This window comes from Ochotona princeps, chromosome 2, assembly GCF_030435755.1.
Source record: "Ochotona princeps isolate mOchPri1 chromosome 2, mOchPri1.hap1, whole genome shotgun sequence".
Taxonomy (NCBI): domain Eukaryota; kingdom Metazoa; phylum Chordata; class Mammalia; order Lagomorpha; family Ochotonidae; genus Ochotona; species Ochotona princeps.
The window spans coordinates 30,813,766-30,826,736 of NC_080833.1; the positions used below are offsets into that span (position 1 = coordinate 30,813,766).

The 12,971-nt window shown below is 61.5% G+C and overlaps 1 protein-coding gene across 1 annotated transcript; it reads right to left on the minus strand.

Annotated features, from left to right (window-relative positions):
- Positions 1 to 352: 352 nt before the first annotated feature.
- On the minus strand, positions 353 to 12,053 carry COL9A2 (collagen type IX alpha 2 chain). The gene is made up of 32 exons (XM_004591533.4): positions 11,876 to 12,053; positions 10,783 to 10,857; positions 9,742 to 9,777; positions 9,593 to 9,655; positions 8,785 to 8,838; positions 8,642 to 8,677; positions 8,524 to 8,547; positions 8,133 to 8,186; positions 7,858 to 7,911; positions 7,722 to 7,769; positions 7,520 to 7,576; positions 7,381 to 7,434; positions 7,064 to 7,117; positions 6,713 to 6,766; positions 6,562 to 6,615; positions 6,404 to 6,457; positions 5,333 to 5,386; positions 4,999 to 5,052; positions 4,765 to 4,818; positions 4,400 to 4,444; positions 4,034 to 4,087; positions 3,443 to 3,496; positions 3,151 to 3,204; positions 2,984 to 3,055; positions 2,754 to 2,789; positions 2,588 to 2,632; positions 2,473 to 2,505; positions 2,189 to 2,335; positions 1,966 to 2,020; positions 1,610 to 1,798; positions 932 to 1,009; positions 353 to 681 (listed from the first exon to the last, which is right to left on the minus strand). Exons 1-32 carry the CDS (start codon positions 11,936 to 11,938, stop codon positions 482 to 484), a joined length of 2,058 nt encoding a protein of 685 aa, XP_004591590.2. The 5' UTR covers positions 11,939 to 12,053; the 3' UTR covers positions 353 to 481.
- Between the last annotated feature and the right edge of the window lie 918 nt (positions 12,054 to 12,971).

Genomic DNA, 12,971 nt, shown 5'->3' on the forward strand with positions numbered 1-12,971 from the left:
AGGGTGCCTGGTGCTTAAATATTTAGATGGGAGACAGGAGGGAGCTAATGTGGCTGGTTCAGGAAGGCCACCTCAGGGCAGTCATCCGCCCCAGTACGTTCAGAGCGACAGCGGGATCAGGAAGTGGCAGGGACTCCATCTACCTGCTCCCAGGATGGCACAGGTGGCCAGCAGAACACGGTGCGGGGTTGGCGGGGGGGCTCTGGCTGTGGAAGGAAAGTCACCCACTGCCCTGGGGGTTCCGTCCCCCTACCCCTGAGCCATTTACCCTGGCCGTGGGCCTCACCTTGGCATGCCATTGCCCCTGCCCCCCACGTCCCACATGTGTTAGATTCTGGTTCTTCAGGACTTGCAGGTCCCAGTCGGAAGGTCCTGGGGCAGCAAGTGCCCTGGGAGGCAGCAGGATGAGGCGCACATCCTGCTGGAGTGGACCTGATCCTTCCCCGCAGCATGGCCACTGGGTTCCATCCTGGTGTCATGCTCATGGGCCCTTGATGGATCCCGGCTCCGTAAGGCGGGCCGAGGTGTAGGCTGAAGCCCCCAGGCAGGCTGCGGGTTCACAGAAACCCGGCAGCCCCACAGGCCCTGGCAGGCCTGGTCGGCCGGCCTCTCCAGGAGGCCCTGGGGATCCCCGATCTCCATCCTTGCCATTGATGGCCTGGCCAGGCCGGCCGGGGAGTCCTGCAAAGAGGCAAGGTCAAGACACTGGGGACTCATCCTGTTCAGCCCAGGGAGACCCCAGAAGGACCTCTGACCCAGCTGGGTTGCGTAAGGCCTGGAAGCCACATAGCGTGAGGTGCTAGGCTCAGGTGTACCCCTGGGAGGCAAATGCAGGTGTCTGAAGGTTGAGGCTTCCACTGTGGGTCACTGACTCCCAAGCTGAAGGACAGAACTGTAGCTGGGCATGCTTTGGCCAGGGCCACTGTCTTACCTGGGATCCCTGGGGGTCCAGGCATCCCTGGGTGTCCACGTCCTACTTCTCCTTGATCCCCCTTCTCACCGCGTTTTCCTGTGGACAGACAAGGCAAACTCCGTTATCCAGAATGGGAAAAGGTTTTATCCATTTTGCTGGTTAGTTTCTGTTGCACAATCAACAAGTGTCCTGTGCTTATTTATGGCCGAGCAGGATGGGCTGAAGCAAGGCAGGCCTAGAGAAGAGACGGCAAACCTCGGAGCTTCTGATGGGCAGCGGGTCTAATGGTAGCTACCCAGCATGCCCTGGGTCAGGCTCCACGTACCCCTCCTCTAAGGGTGACCTCATGCCAACACTGTGAGCTCAGTACTGTTCAAGTCCCCACGGCACAGATGATAGGCCCAAGGCCCAGGAGAATGAACAGAGAACTTGCCCACAACAGGCAAGGGACAGAATCTGGCCTCCCACCCCCTCCCACTCTCCTGTCCTGACACTTGCTTTTCACTTCTGGAGACCAAGGATGAGGCTGCCACCACCGTCCCTTGCCTGGTCTCCCCGGCCTCACACACACAAAACCCAGGTTCTCCAGCAATGCCCGTGCCTCCCAGGCATGGAGGCCTCATGGCCTGCTGAGGAGTGAGCAGTCTGCCAGCCCCACCCATCCCCTCCTCAGCCCCAGTACGATGCAGCACTTACCCTTTGGCCCCGTGTTGCCAATCTGACCCACGGCTCCCACGATGCCAGGTATGCCTCGAGGGCCAGGGTGCCCGTGGGGACCCTGCTTGCCTGGGTATCCAGGCGGCCCCGGGGGGCCCGGGGGGCCCATTATGCCCGCGGCACCCAGAGCCCCACGCTTGGCACTCACAGCCACCTCTGCCAGTTGCTCTGCAGGGAGAGGGAGCCGAGGTAGAGGAAGCCCATGCGGATGGTCCTGCCGGTGTAACCTCTCCGCCTCCTCCCGGTCCCTCCTTTTTAGAAGGTCCACAGTGAGCCATCCCAGATTTGGTGCCGCCACCAGAAGGGGCCCCAGAGACCAGACCCAGGTCCCTCACCTTGCAACATCTTCACAACCACGTCCACGATGTGCTGGTCACTGGGATCGCGGCCCTACAGCGCAGGCGCCTTTCAGGAGGAAGCCCCTGGCTACCTGGGCCCAGCCCTCTCTCCCCTCTGGTCCTGCTGCTCCCAGCCTTTCTCACCCGTGTCCGTGTGGCCGCGCGCATACCTGTCCCTCTGGCCTCCCAGGTCCCGGGCCTCCAGCCCCGAGCCACTCACCGCCACGCCCTGTCTCCCGGGCTGGCCTGGCACACCGCGGTCTCCGGCCAGTCCTCGAGGCCCCGGCAGCCCGGGGTAGCCCTGCACGCCGGGGGCGCCCGCATCCCCGCTGGGGCCGGGGTAGCCGGGTTCTCCACGGACTCCTGGCTGCGGGGCGGAGGAGTGGGCACAGAGCAGGGATGAACTGGCGCCGCGCAGCCCGGCGGGGGCTGGAGGAGCTTGGGGAAACACAGGGACTGCAGAGGCAGGGGCGGGGTGGTGGCGTCGGAAGGGGCGGAACTCACCTGTCCCTTGGGTCCTGGCGCTCCAGACTCGCCCTGTGGGTACCAAGAGCCACGGTCACGGTCAGGCACAGCGGACCTGGACCAGCCGCCTGTCCGACCCGACCCTGGCGCTCACCTTCTCGCCTTTCTCTCCGGGGAGACCGGCCACGCCTGGGTCGCCCTGCAAAGAGCATGGAGTCAGACTGCGCGGAAACCGCTGGGTGCAATCAAGCCTGCCTGCCCAGGGCCCCTCTGGGCGTCCCTCCTGGACGGTGGGAATGCAGGGGCTGGGACTGACTCACCACTCCGCCGCGGGGCCCGGTCTTCCCGGGGGAGCCCTAGAGGAGAGAGAGAAGTGAGGAGGGGTACCCCTCTCGCGGGGTCATCGCCCGTTCTGCCAGCTGCCTGCCGGAGACCCCCCCTCCAGCTCTGCTCCTTCCGGCCCAGTTCCCAAGCCCCACGGATTTGCACCGCCCCCACCCCACCCGTCAGCTTTAAGATCTTTCCCAGGTATTTTCCCAGCACCGGGCACCTTGTCACCCTTGATGCCTGGCAAGCCTTGGGGCCCCGGAATTCCGGGGGGTCCTTGCTCCCCTTTGGGGCCCTGTGGGGAGAAAAAAAATACCACAAACAGAAGAGAAAATCCAAACGGGTGCAGGGAGAAGCTGTTCCCCATACCTCTCAGCGGCCAGCTCTCACCTGGCGTCCTTGGAGGCCTGGCTGACCCACTGGGCCCCTCTCTCCCTGGTCACCCTGAAATGGAAATAAAAGGTCACACCCCAGTTCTGGCCCAGAACCTGCCACGTTAGGCGCCTTCCCTGCTCACTGTCCCCAGCATGGGGCCACTGGCCCCATTTCACAGACCAGCAAACTAAGGCCCAGACTCCTCATTGACTGGGCAATATCCAGCAGGTGCTGAACTCAGAGAACAGACCCATATTCTGGATTCAGCAGTGTCAGCTCCTGAAGGGACCCCCAGTCAGGCACTTACCTTCTGCCCCAGGATGCCACGTGGGCCAATTTCTCCCCGAGGTCCTGGCTCTCCCTGGGAGGTGGAGGGGTATTGGTGAGTGGCAGGCCTAGGGGTTCCTTCCATGAAGCCTGCTTAACCCTTCCTGCCCTGGGCTTGAGCTCAGCGGCCTCATCAGGGAAGCGGTCAGAGACTTCCCCCTACCGCAGGGTCTCAGGCCCCTGGGCTTTCCCTTCTTGGGACACAGTTTGCATTAGTTACTATGCAGTTATTGGTTTTGTGTCTGCCTTGTCCACTGAATAGGAGCCTGTGCCTCACTCCATGTCTAGGATGTCTGGTGCCGGGCATCTGATGAATGACGGCCAGCTTGGCCATGTCACATCCAGGACAACAGAGGTCCCCACCCTTGCTGCAGTGTACACAGGGAACCGGGCCCGAGACAACAATGGGCTTGCTGGGCTGGTGTGGATCAAGGCAGAACCCAAACTAACCCAGGGCAGCCCCAGGTTAGGGCACCAGCCCATGGCCTCATCCCTGCCCCATGCCATATGCAAGGCCCTGAGGAAGGAAGGGCCAGTGCAAGCACTCTACCTTAGTGGGACGGTCACTTACCTCTTTCCCAGGGGGACCGAAGAATCCAGGGAGGCCCTGCTGGCCTGGCTCACCCTGCAGGGCAACAATACAGTTCTTGGATCAGCCTGGCTGACTTAGGCACGGCCTTAGCTTTGGGGAAGCCCAGTGAATCCTAGATAGAGTCTAGAGGCAAATGAATCAGGAAGGGGGAGCTGTTGTTCCTGGAGGAGCCCCTGGGGGAGTTCCTGGGCTCCCCAAGCCCCCTTGAGCCAGCTAGAGGCTGGAGAGTGGGAATGATAAGGATAGATGCTGGGCCTTCAGTTTCCAGCATCACCCCCGCCCCAGGCTGCCTTGCGCACATGAGATTAATCTCTCTGCACCCCTCCAAACTTGGGGTCACCTCACCTTGTCTCCAGGTCCTCCTTTAGCCCCAGGCTGGCCTGGTACACCCTGCAGAAAGAGGCAGGCATCAGGTTCTGCTCTGGCATGAGGAAGCCCTGCACACCTGGTGTTCTGCCTCTCCTCCCCAGTCCAGGTGCCCCCACCTTGTGGGAGGTGATCAGAAGGCCCAGCCACAGCATTGGGACTTGGCTGGCTTTCCCACCCCTGCCCCGACCCTTGTGGGCAGAGGAGTGGGGCACAGGAGGCAGGCCTGTGGTCCACAGGAAAAGCATGTGTACTCAGGGCAATGGGAGGCCAAGCCTGGTCTCCCAGAGGCCTGGAGGGGCAACTTGCCCTCAAGGTGGTCCCCATAACTTCTCTATACTCACCGCTAGGCCCTGGTGGCCTGGGCTCCCTGGCCGCCCCACCTTCCCCGCGCTACCCTGGGAAAGACATAAACGTGTGCAATGATTAGTGCTCTGGCCAGAGGGTCTGTGCCTTCCATCCAGGTGTCAGTAGGGAACCCAACATCTGGGGTGGGAAGAGACACATCCATGATGTGTGTCCCTGTGTGTATGAGCCCAGGTTCTCCCCACTCCCACCCCCACTGGCCTTTCTCCTACCTTCATGCCAGGGATGCCTGGGGTCCCATCCTTGCCGTTGATGCCTGGGGAGCCCTGCGTGGCAGGAAAGTTCAAGGGAGACTCACAGTGGGTAAGCCATGTGCAGTCAGGTCACCTCCTACCCCACCCCCATGATAGCTATTTTGTATGGGAAGGAAGTAGGTCTGGCTGATGTGGGAAGCGGTTAGGAGCACAGCCCAGGGATCCCCCAACCACCACCCTGCCTCGGGGGGGGGGCAACTGAGACTAGGAGGTACTGCCTGGGACTGCAGTCCCAGGCTCCACAGTGGTGCCCACGGCCTCTGCCTGTATAGGTCTGACTCCTGGTACTTACGGTTACTCCCTTCGGACCTGTTAGCCCCTGGACTCCAGGAACACCTTGGCTGCCCTATGAAGTAGAGCTTGCGTCATCTTCAAGCTGCTGGGTCCCTGTTAGGCTAGGCACAACCTCTAGGTCCCAGCATCCCTCTGGTGGCTGGGGCTAGAGGACCAGGCAGGTCAATTCAGGACAGTCAGGCTGGGGCAGGGTAGTGGAGGGGAGGGAAAGGAGGTGGCAGGGGGAGGGCTGGCAACCAGCCAATGGCATTGGTGGATTTTTGAGTGGGTCTCCCTCCGAACGAGGACTGAAGGGATATTTTGGAGGTGCCTGGGAACCTCTCTGGCCAAGACTGCTGGGTGAAAAATACGTTTCCTACATTGGCTATGATGGGATGGTTCTGTGGCAAAGGCTGCATAATTTAGACATCGAGGGAGAAGTAGTTTGGGGTGGAAGGCCAGGTTGGGCAGACCTTGCTTGATGGATTATAGCAAAACAAGAATGAATAGCCAGAAGGAGGGAGAGAAGGGGCAAGGGATGGCACAAGGCTGACAGCTGCGGTGCCCAGGGACGGGCTCAAAGGGGTCCTCCTATCACTCGCTCTGCTTCTCTATATTCTAAAACAGACAAAGTTGCATGAAAAAAAAAAAACCTGAAAAAACAGAAATACCTAAGTATTTAACTAAGAATTAATAGAGGGAGGTAATCTGGGTCTCAGACCAAATCCGTATCAGCCTCCTGGTTGCTTCGCTGGGATTTCATTGTGTCTGGTCCCAGGGACCACAGACCTGGATTCCATGGTTTCTCCCAAAGTGGGAATCTGGACACAGTGCTCCCCACCAGCAGTCAGCCACACACCCACACACACACAGGTGTGCACACAGTGACATGCACACACTTGAACACGCATGTACACACAGTGACATACATTCACTGACATGCATGATGACAAACTGACACACACATGCACAGAGTGACACACCTGCACACATAGACACACACAGTGGCACACACACCAGCCCTGGGGGCAACTGAGCATTGCCCAGCACTCCCAGAACACCGGCCAGACAGGCACACATCTGGACTTACCACATCCCCCTTTTCCCCGACTCGGCCTGGTGGCCCCCTCGGACCTTCTTCACCCTGGCAAGGACAATGGACTGCGGGTCACACAGGCTCAGTGGGAGCCTCAGGCATGCTATACCTGTGTGAACCCTGCCAGGTAGTGGGTGGAGGAGCACACTTACCGGAGACCCTGCGGCGCCGACAGAGCCCACCATGCCTTTGTACCCCTGAGGACCCTGGAGACAGGACGGGGCTGCAATCAGTCCTGGCGGCACCCCAGAGGCCACCAGGTTGGCCAAAGCTGCTCTGGCAGGATCCGCCTGACTCACTCACCGTTTCTCCCTTGGGTCCTGCTACACCTGGGTAGCCCCTGATGCCCTGTGGACCCTGTGAAGCCAGAGAAATGATAGCAACAGTGACAGTTCGACAGTTCATGGCCCCTCTCTTGCCTCCCACCCCCACCACGCCCCACGAGAGGCGGGCAGTGCTCAGGGATGGGGGGGAAGCCACTAGGGTCACTCAAAGGGACAGTGCAGGACCTGAGCCTCAGCCAATTTCTGACATTAGCCTCAGCCCCACTCTGCCACCAGAGTCCCTGTGGCAGGACACAACCCCAGGGGCCAAGCAGGGCAACTCCGGGAAGGACTGTGAGGACCAGCAGGCCACAGGTCAGGCGCTTCTTACCGGGGGTCCAGGAATGCCTTGCTCTCCAGGGACTCCTGCATTGCCCTTGGGACCCTATGGGGCAGGAAGGAGCCATCAAACAGACAGCTGGGATAGGGGAGGGGAGCGAACAGAGAGGAGAGGACTCCATCTCTGCTCCCTGCAGAAATAGCCTCGGAAAGCATACAGAACAGGTCACAGACAGGGAACCCAGGCTGAGCAGTAAGGAGTGGTACAGAGACCTCCTGGATCTCAGCTTAAAGCCACCTACCACCCCAGAACCCACAGGAAGGGCGGGGCATGCAGAGGGGGCCAGAGCCCCCAACCCTCTCACTCACCGGCTTCCCCTGGCGGCCAGGATCACCGAGCACTCCACGCTTGCCCGGGTGCCCCTGAAAGGAAGTGGGGTCAGCACGAGGTCTCTCCCAGTTCAATTGCCAGCTCTACCCTCCCAAGACCCAGGCCGGGAACTCTCACCTTCACACCCTGGAGCCCTGGGGGACCCTTCGCTCCCGCGGGACAGTTGGTTGGACACTGGAAAGACGACGCCACAGGACATCGTGGTCAGCGGCCTGGCTGAGGCTCCGGGGCAGTGCAGTCCCTGGAGCCTCTGAGCTGCTGATCCAGCCCTGCCCCATCTCTCACTGAGTCCCCCTCCCAGAAGGACCCCACCTCTTACCAGGAAATCTGCGCTGCCTTCCAGGCCCTGGATGGTCCCCGGGCGGCCCTGAGAGGAGACCATCAATGCTGCAGCTGGACCCGACCCTTCCCCACCCCAGGAGCATGTGACCACCTGGGAGGCTGAGGGCACGTACCGGTTTCCCAGGAGGGCCTGGGGGACCTGATGGTCCTTCTGGTCCTGGATCCCCCTGGAATTCAGAAGGACCTAAATCAGGCCCCTGTGCTCCCTCTTTTACTTTCTGCCATTGCCCCATCTAACTACCCTCCAAGCCACGGCCACATCTATCATAGGACTGGCTTGGAGGCAGGGCTTCCTGCCCCAAGCCTGGAAGAGTCCTGGGGGGGAGGCAGAAGCAGGCCTAGAAACTTCTAGGGATGGAGGGCACAGAAGGCGTGCTGCAGGACTTACCTTGGGGCCTGGAATTCCAATCTCGCCAGGAAGACCTATAGGTCCCGGGGGTCCCTGGGGAGTAGAGATGTGGCTGGCCAGACATCCCTCCCTCCCTGAGGCAGGACTCAGGCCACTCTGGGCTTGAAGGTAGGGCAAGGGTACACACTGCCCCCTTCTACACTTTCTCACCAACCCCAGGGAGACTGACAGGTGATGCTTTGAAGGCCCAGGGAAGCCCACACTGAGTGGCCAGGACTAGAGTGGGTGGGCTGGCCCAGGGTCTCCCAGAAGCCCACCTATTCCCAGCATTGTCAGAACATGCCAGTCCTGCCCCTCGTGTCCATTGCCCCCAAAGCCCCTTTGTGGTCCTGCCTCCTCGGGGAGTCCCTGCCCATCCCTGAGGACTCACAGGAGGTCCAGCGAAGCCAGGGCCCTGGAACAGAAGGGAAGGAGACAGAGTTCTTGGCTTCTCCCCTTCAGGTCCTCCCTGCCCACCACCCTCACAGATCATGGCAGATTGTACTCACGGGCAGGCCAGGGGGACCCGGGAGTCCAGGCTGGCCCTGAAAGAATCATGGAAGAGGTTTAGAGTCAGGAGTCTCTGCTGAAGCCATCCCCATCCCAATGCTGGTCCTGGGTGCTCTATGCAGAGTCCCCTGGAACCACTCACCTTGACTCCAGGGGCTCCCATGGGCCCAGGCTCCCCCTTGGCACCAGTCAAACCCTGCAGAAGGAAAAGCAGGTGGGATTAGGGGAGGGCAGCCTGCTCTATGAATGCACAGAGGGTGGGCCCAGCCTGCCTGCTACCACAGCTACTGTGGCCCCTACAGGCCTAGGGATCGCAAGGCCTCTCCCACCCCTCCCCTGGGACCCACAGTAATCCCATCAGGTAGGCACAAGGAACAGTCACCCGCTTTGGAAAAGCGAGAAACCCAGGCCCAAACACCTAGCAGTCCCGGCCTTGCAGTTCCTTGATCAGGAACCCATAGGATCTGGAAGGTCCACCTGCCCTCGTTAATTTTTCTCATCCTCAGAATGGGTTCCTGGTGCAGGTGAGCTTTCTGTGCGAACTGGTGTGCTAGCAGAAGGCACTCTGCAGGGTGCGGCTGGGAGTGGCTGGTCCCACCCTTGCGACACTCAGCTTGTGTGTGTGTGGGGGGGTCTTTCCTTCCTTCCATCTTCCAATGCCTGACTCAGCTGTGTTACCACCTTCCATCCCATCCCTGCCCAGGGACTGGCTGTGTCTGGGAATCCCTAACTCCTGGCCCAGAGTGATCAGGACAAGATGCAGAGCCCCGTCTGTGCTCAGCCGCCCAGTCATGTGTGCTCCCAGAGGGTGTGAGGCTCTGGGGACTCCCCAGCTGGAGATATTTCATTCTGCTGCCCATCTTGGAACAGGTTCGCCATGCCACCAGGACTGAGTCCTAGGGCCAGCAGGTGGGGGCTCCATGTGATCTCTCCCATGCTTAGATGCTCACATCAATGCCTGGCTTCCCATCCGGCCCGTCCGGCCCAGCTTTGCCAGGTTCTCCCTTGGGTCCCTTGGAAACAGAAAGTGGAGGGGGCAGATGTTAGCTGAGGAAGGCAAGGACAGGATGGTTGTAGGTGAAGGGAAGCAAGCACTCACCGGAGGGCCAGCTTTGCCAGGAGGTCCCTTGTCACCCTGGAAAATACAAGTTGGTGAGGGCACAGCTGGGTTAATATGGGCCAGTCCTAAACACCCTCTCCTCTCCCTCCTCTTTACTCCCCTCCCTCCTCAATCTAACATATCTCCTGCCCTCAAAAAAGAAAAAGAAAGAAAGAACAGTTCTGGTGGGGGGCAAGGAGACCCACCCAGCCAGGCTGGGGGCTTGCTGCTCACTGTGCCACTGGGTGAGGAAGGGGCAGGTTGTGCAAATTGGGACCATGGGATTTAGACAGTAGGTGAAAAGAGTGGGGCTTTAAGGTGAACACAGGGGGCAGCAACCACACTGTGGACTGTGGGAAACCTGAGGGAGGCACAGGCGGGCCAAGGGTTCTGAATGTCCCAAAGAGGAGAGGGACCCTCCCCCTGGCGACAGAGGCGCTGGATGCAGACAGATATAGCCCCAGAGGGCCCCCCAGGCTCATCGCCTGCAGCCGCTGGGGAGTTGGCAGGGGCCCAGCAGCCAGCTTTTGGGAGGCAGCAGGCTGAATAGGAGTCTGTCCAGACAGTAAACACAGAGCCCACCTCCCGCGGGGTCTGCAGCAGCAGGGATTTAACCCTCGCCACGCCAGAGGAGCAAGAAGCTCAGGCCCGGAGATGGGAGCCTGGCTGTTCCCGGCTGGTGGCTACCCTGATACTTGCCAGGAGCAGGGCGAGGCTGGCTAGTGGTGGTGGAGGGGGTGGTGAGGCATTTCCTACCCCGAGAGCAGGGGCATAAGGACGCGCTGTACGCCGGCTACCGGCAGGTTTAACAGCGGGGGCTTTGTGCGCCCCGGCTATAACAGGCTCTGCTTTCCAGGGCAGCTTTGAGGTTTTCGCAGAACAAACGCGCTCCTTGTGGCACGGGCCGCCACCGCCTCCTGGACACAGCGGGCACTGCACCCCCACGCACCTCAGCCCCTACTCCAGGCCTAGAGCACACAAAGTCCTCCTTTGTCCGCCGCCCGCCTCCCCCTCCCTCGGCCCCCAGGCTAGGAGACTCACGTCGATGCCGTCGGATCCAGGCACACCCGGCGGCCCTGGGGGGCCAGGAGGCCCTGGCTCTCCCGGCGGCCCTCTCTGAAAGCACACACAGGACAGTCCTCAGTGCAGGCAGCTACGCGTCCCAGGGGCTGCGGGCTACCCTTCACTCCTCTCCCGGGGAACGGGTCCTAGGGCAGTGCTGCCCCCGGAGAAGGAAGCTCTGTGCGTTACGTGCGTTATCCTCGGAAGATCCAGAACTGTGGGGCACATGCGGGGTCGACCCCAGATTCAGGAGAAGATGAGGAAATTTGGATGCACAGAGGGTGCTGGGCACAGCCTGGTCTGCCAGATGCCCTGTGCAGTGCCAAGTGAACCTCGTGCCGTCGTGCGTACAGGACATGGAAGACGCAACGCCAGATGGGCTTCCAGGAGGTGCTGGAGCCAGGGTTGCTATACTGAGACCAGCCACGGGTGTACCTAATGCGTGGGCGCCACCGCCACTCTCCCTCGTGTGGCTGAAAGCCGATGGGCAGCAGGAGTGCCATCGAGGAAGAAAGCACCCATGAGGGGAGCCCAGGGTGTGCTCCCATCTCACGCCGGGAGCCCCTTCCCCAGCTCAGCCGCCCCGACCCCGCAGCAGGGAGTCCCGAGCAGGCCTGGCACCCACGAACTCTCGGGGACCTGGGGAAGTTGACAGACTGTCTCCCCGCAGGCGAGCTGAGCCCTCCTACCCCGCGCCTGGAGTCGCGCCCGGGGCGGGTGCGCGGTCCGAGAGGCAGCGGCGGGGACGCGCGGCGACGTCTGGCCCGGAGCTGGCGCCCCTTGGGAAGCGGCGGGGGCAGAGGCTCCGCAGACCCGTGAATGGGCACCATTGTCTTCCCCGCCACCTGGGCCCTCGGGGCTGCCAGCGCCTGATCGCAGGCTGCCTGGTGGGCGCATCTCGGGACGCGGGTCCCAGGGCTGCCTGGCCTCTCCGGCGCCGGCCACGGCGCCTCGCCTCGTCGCATCTCCACACCGCGGGCCCAGGAGGTGGCAGGAGAGGGTGGGACACAGGTGAAGCCCTCGGTAGACCCGGCAGCCCTGGCTCCCGCCCAAGAGGAACCCCGGGACTTACGATCTGCGCCAGGGCGAGCCCTAGCACCTGCAGGAGGACAAGGAGGCTGCGAGGGGCGGTCATGGCGGGCGGCAGTGCAAGCAGGGCACCGGGGTCCGCCGCGCTCGCTCCGACGGCGGCGGCGGCTGTTCCGGGGGCCAGGGCGGGCCGAGCCTCCTGGATATGCGGCGGGGCGGGGCGGGGGGCCGGCGGGTCTGTCACCTGAGAGGACCCGGGGGGCGGGAGGCCGGCGCCCTCCGTCCAGCTCCGCCCCCGCTCTGTCCGGCAGCCGGAGCCCACCCTCGGTCCTCCGCCCGGCCCTCCCGCAGACTTCGGCCGCCGGTAATCCGAGAGGTGACCAGGGCTGCTGACGGGGTCCACGACGGAAGTCCCCTTCCACCCATCTCCTGACCCAGCACCTTCCTCCAGCTCTTCCCCCTCCGCCTGGGCCACGGTTTCCATTTCCGTTGCTTTTTTTCTGTCCGAGCTCTTTACCCCCTCTCACCCGGCCTTCTGCACACCTAGACCACCTCCCCCATCCCCAGTTGCCTGCCTAGGTCATCCAACCCACAAATACCCCGTGAGCATCCTACCTGTCACCCACTCCCCTCCAGCCCTACGGCAGCTGCATTCACTTCTGGGCCCTCTGGCTTCTTCTGGTACTCGCTGCCCTGCCTGTTTGCAGTCTCCTGCTGAGGCCCGACTCGGTCCAGTCTTCCAGGCTGTTGGCACCTTGCGCTGCCCTTGGCCGGTCAGTGCTGGAGGTCTTTCCCGCCCAGGTTGCACCACGCGGCGCCCCTGGCTTCTTATCTCCAGCGATTTACCCCTCCATTGCACCCCGACCACTGCTGCGTCTAGTCCTGGGTTCGCACTCAACTTCATCTCCCAGTTCATAGAACGACCTGCATGGAAAGATGCAGGCGCCCTAAGTGGTAGTCTAACCCCAGTGCCAAAAGCCTGCATGAGACGGGCTAAAAACAAAAACAAAAACAAAAACAAAAAACCAAAAAAACAAAAAAGATTTATTTTCAGGGCCCGGCGAGATAGGATAGCGTAGTGGTTAAAGTCCTCGCCTTGCATGCACCAGGATCCCGTATGGTTGCCGGTTCTAATCCCA

What these genes read in the sequence shown, in the direction of transcription:
- COL9A2 (XM_004591533.4), bottom strand. Translation starts at nt 11,938, where the DNA reads ATGACCGCCCCTCGCAGCCTCCTTGTCCTCCTGCAGGTGCTAGGGCTC. An exon ending in CGGGTCCCCCTGGCCTGCCC is followed by an intron (nt 8,548 to 8,641) that starts GTGAGTACAATC and finishes CTTCTGTTCCAG; the next exon opens with GGCCCTGGCTTCGCTGGACC. An exon ending in TTGGAATTCCAGGCCCCAAG is followed by an intron (nt 7,912 to 8,132) that starts GTAAGTCCTGCA and finishes TCTGAATTCCAG; the next exon opens with GGGGATCCAGGACCAGAAGG.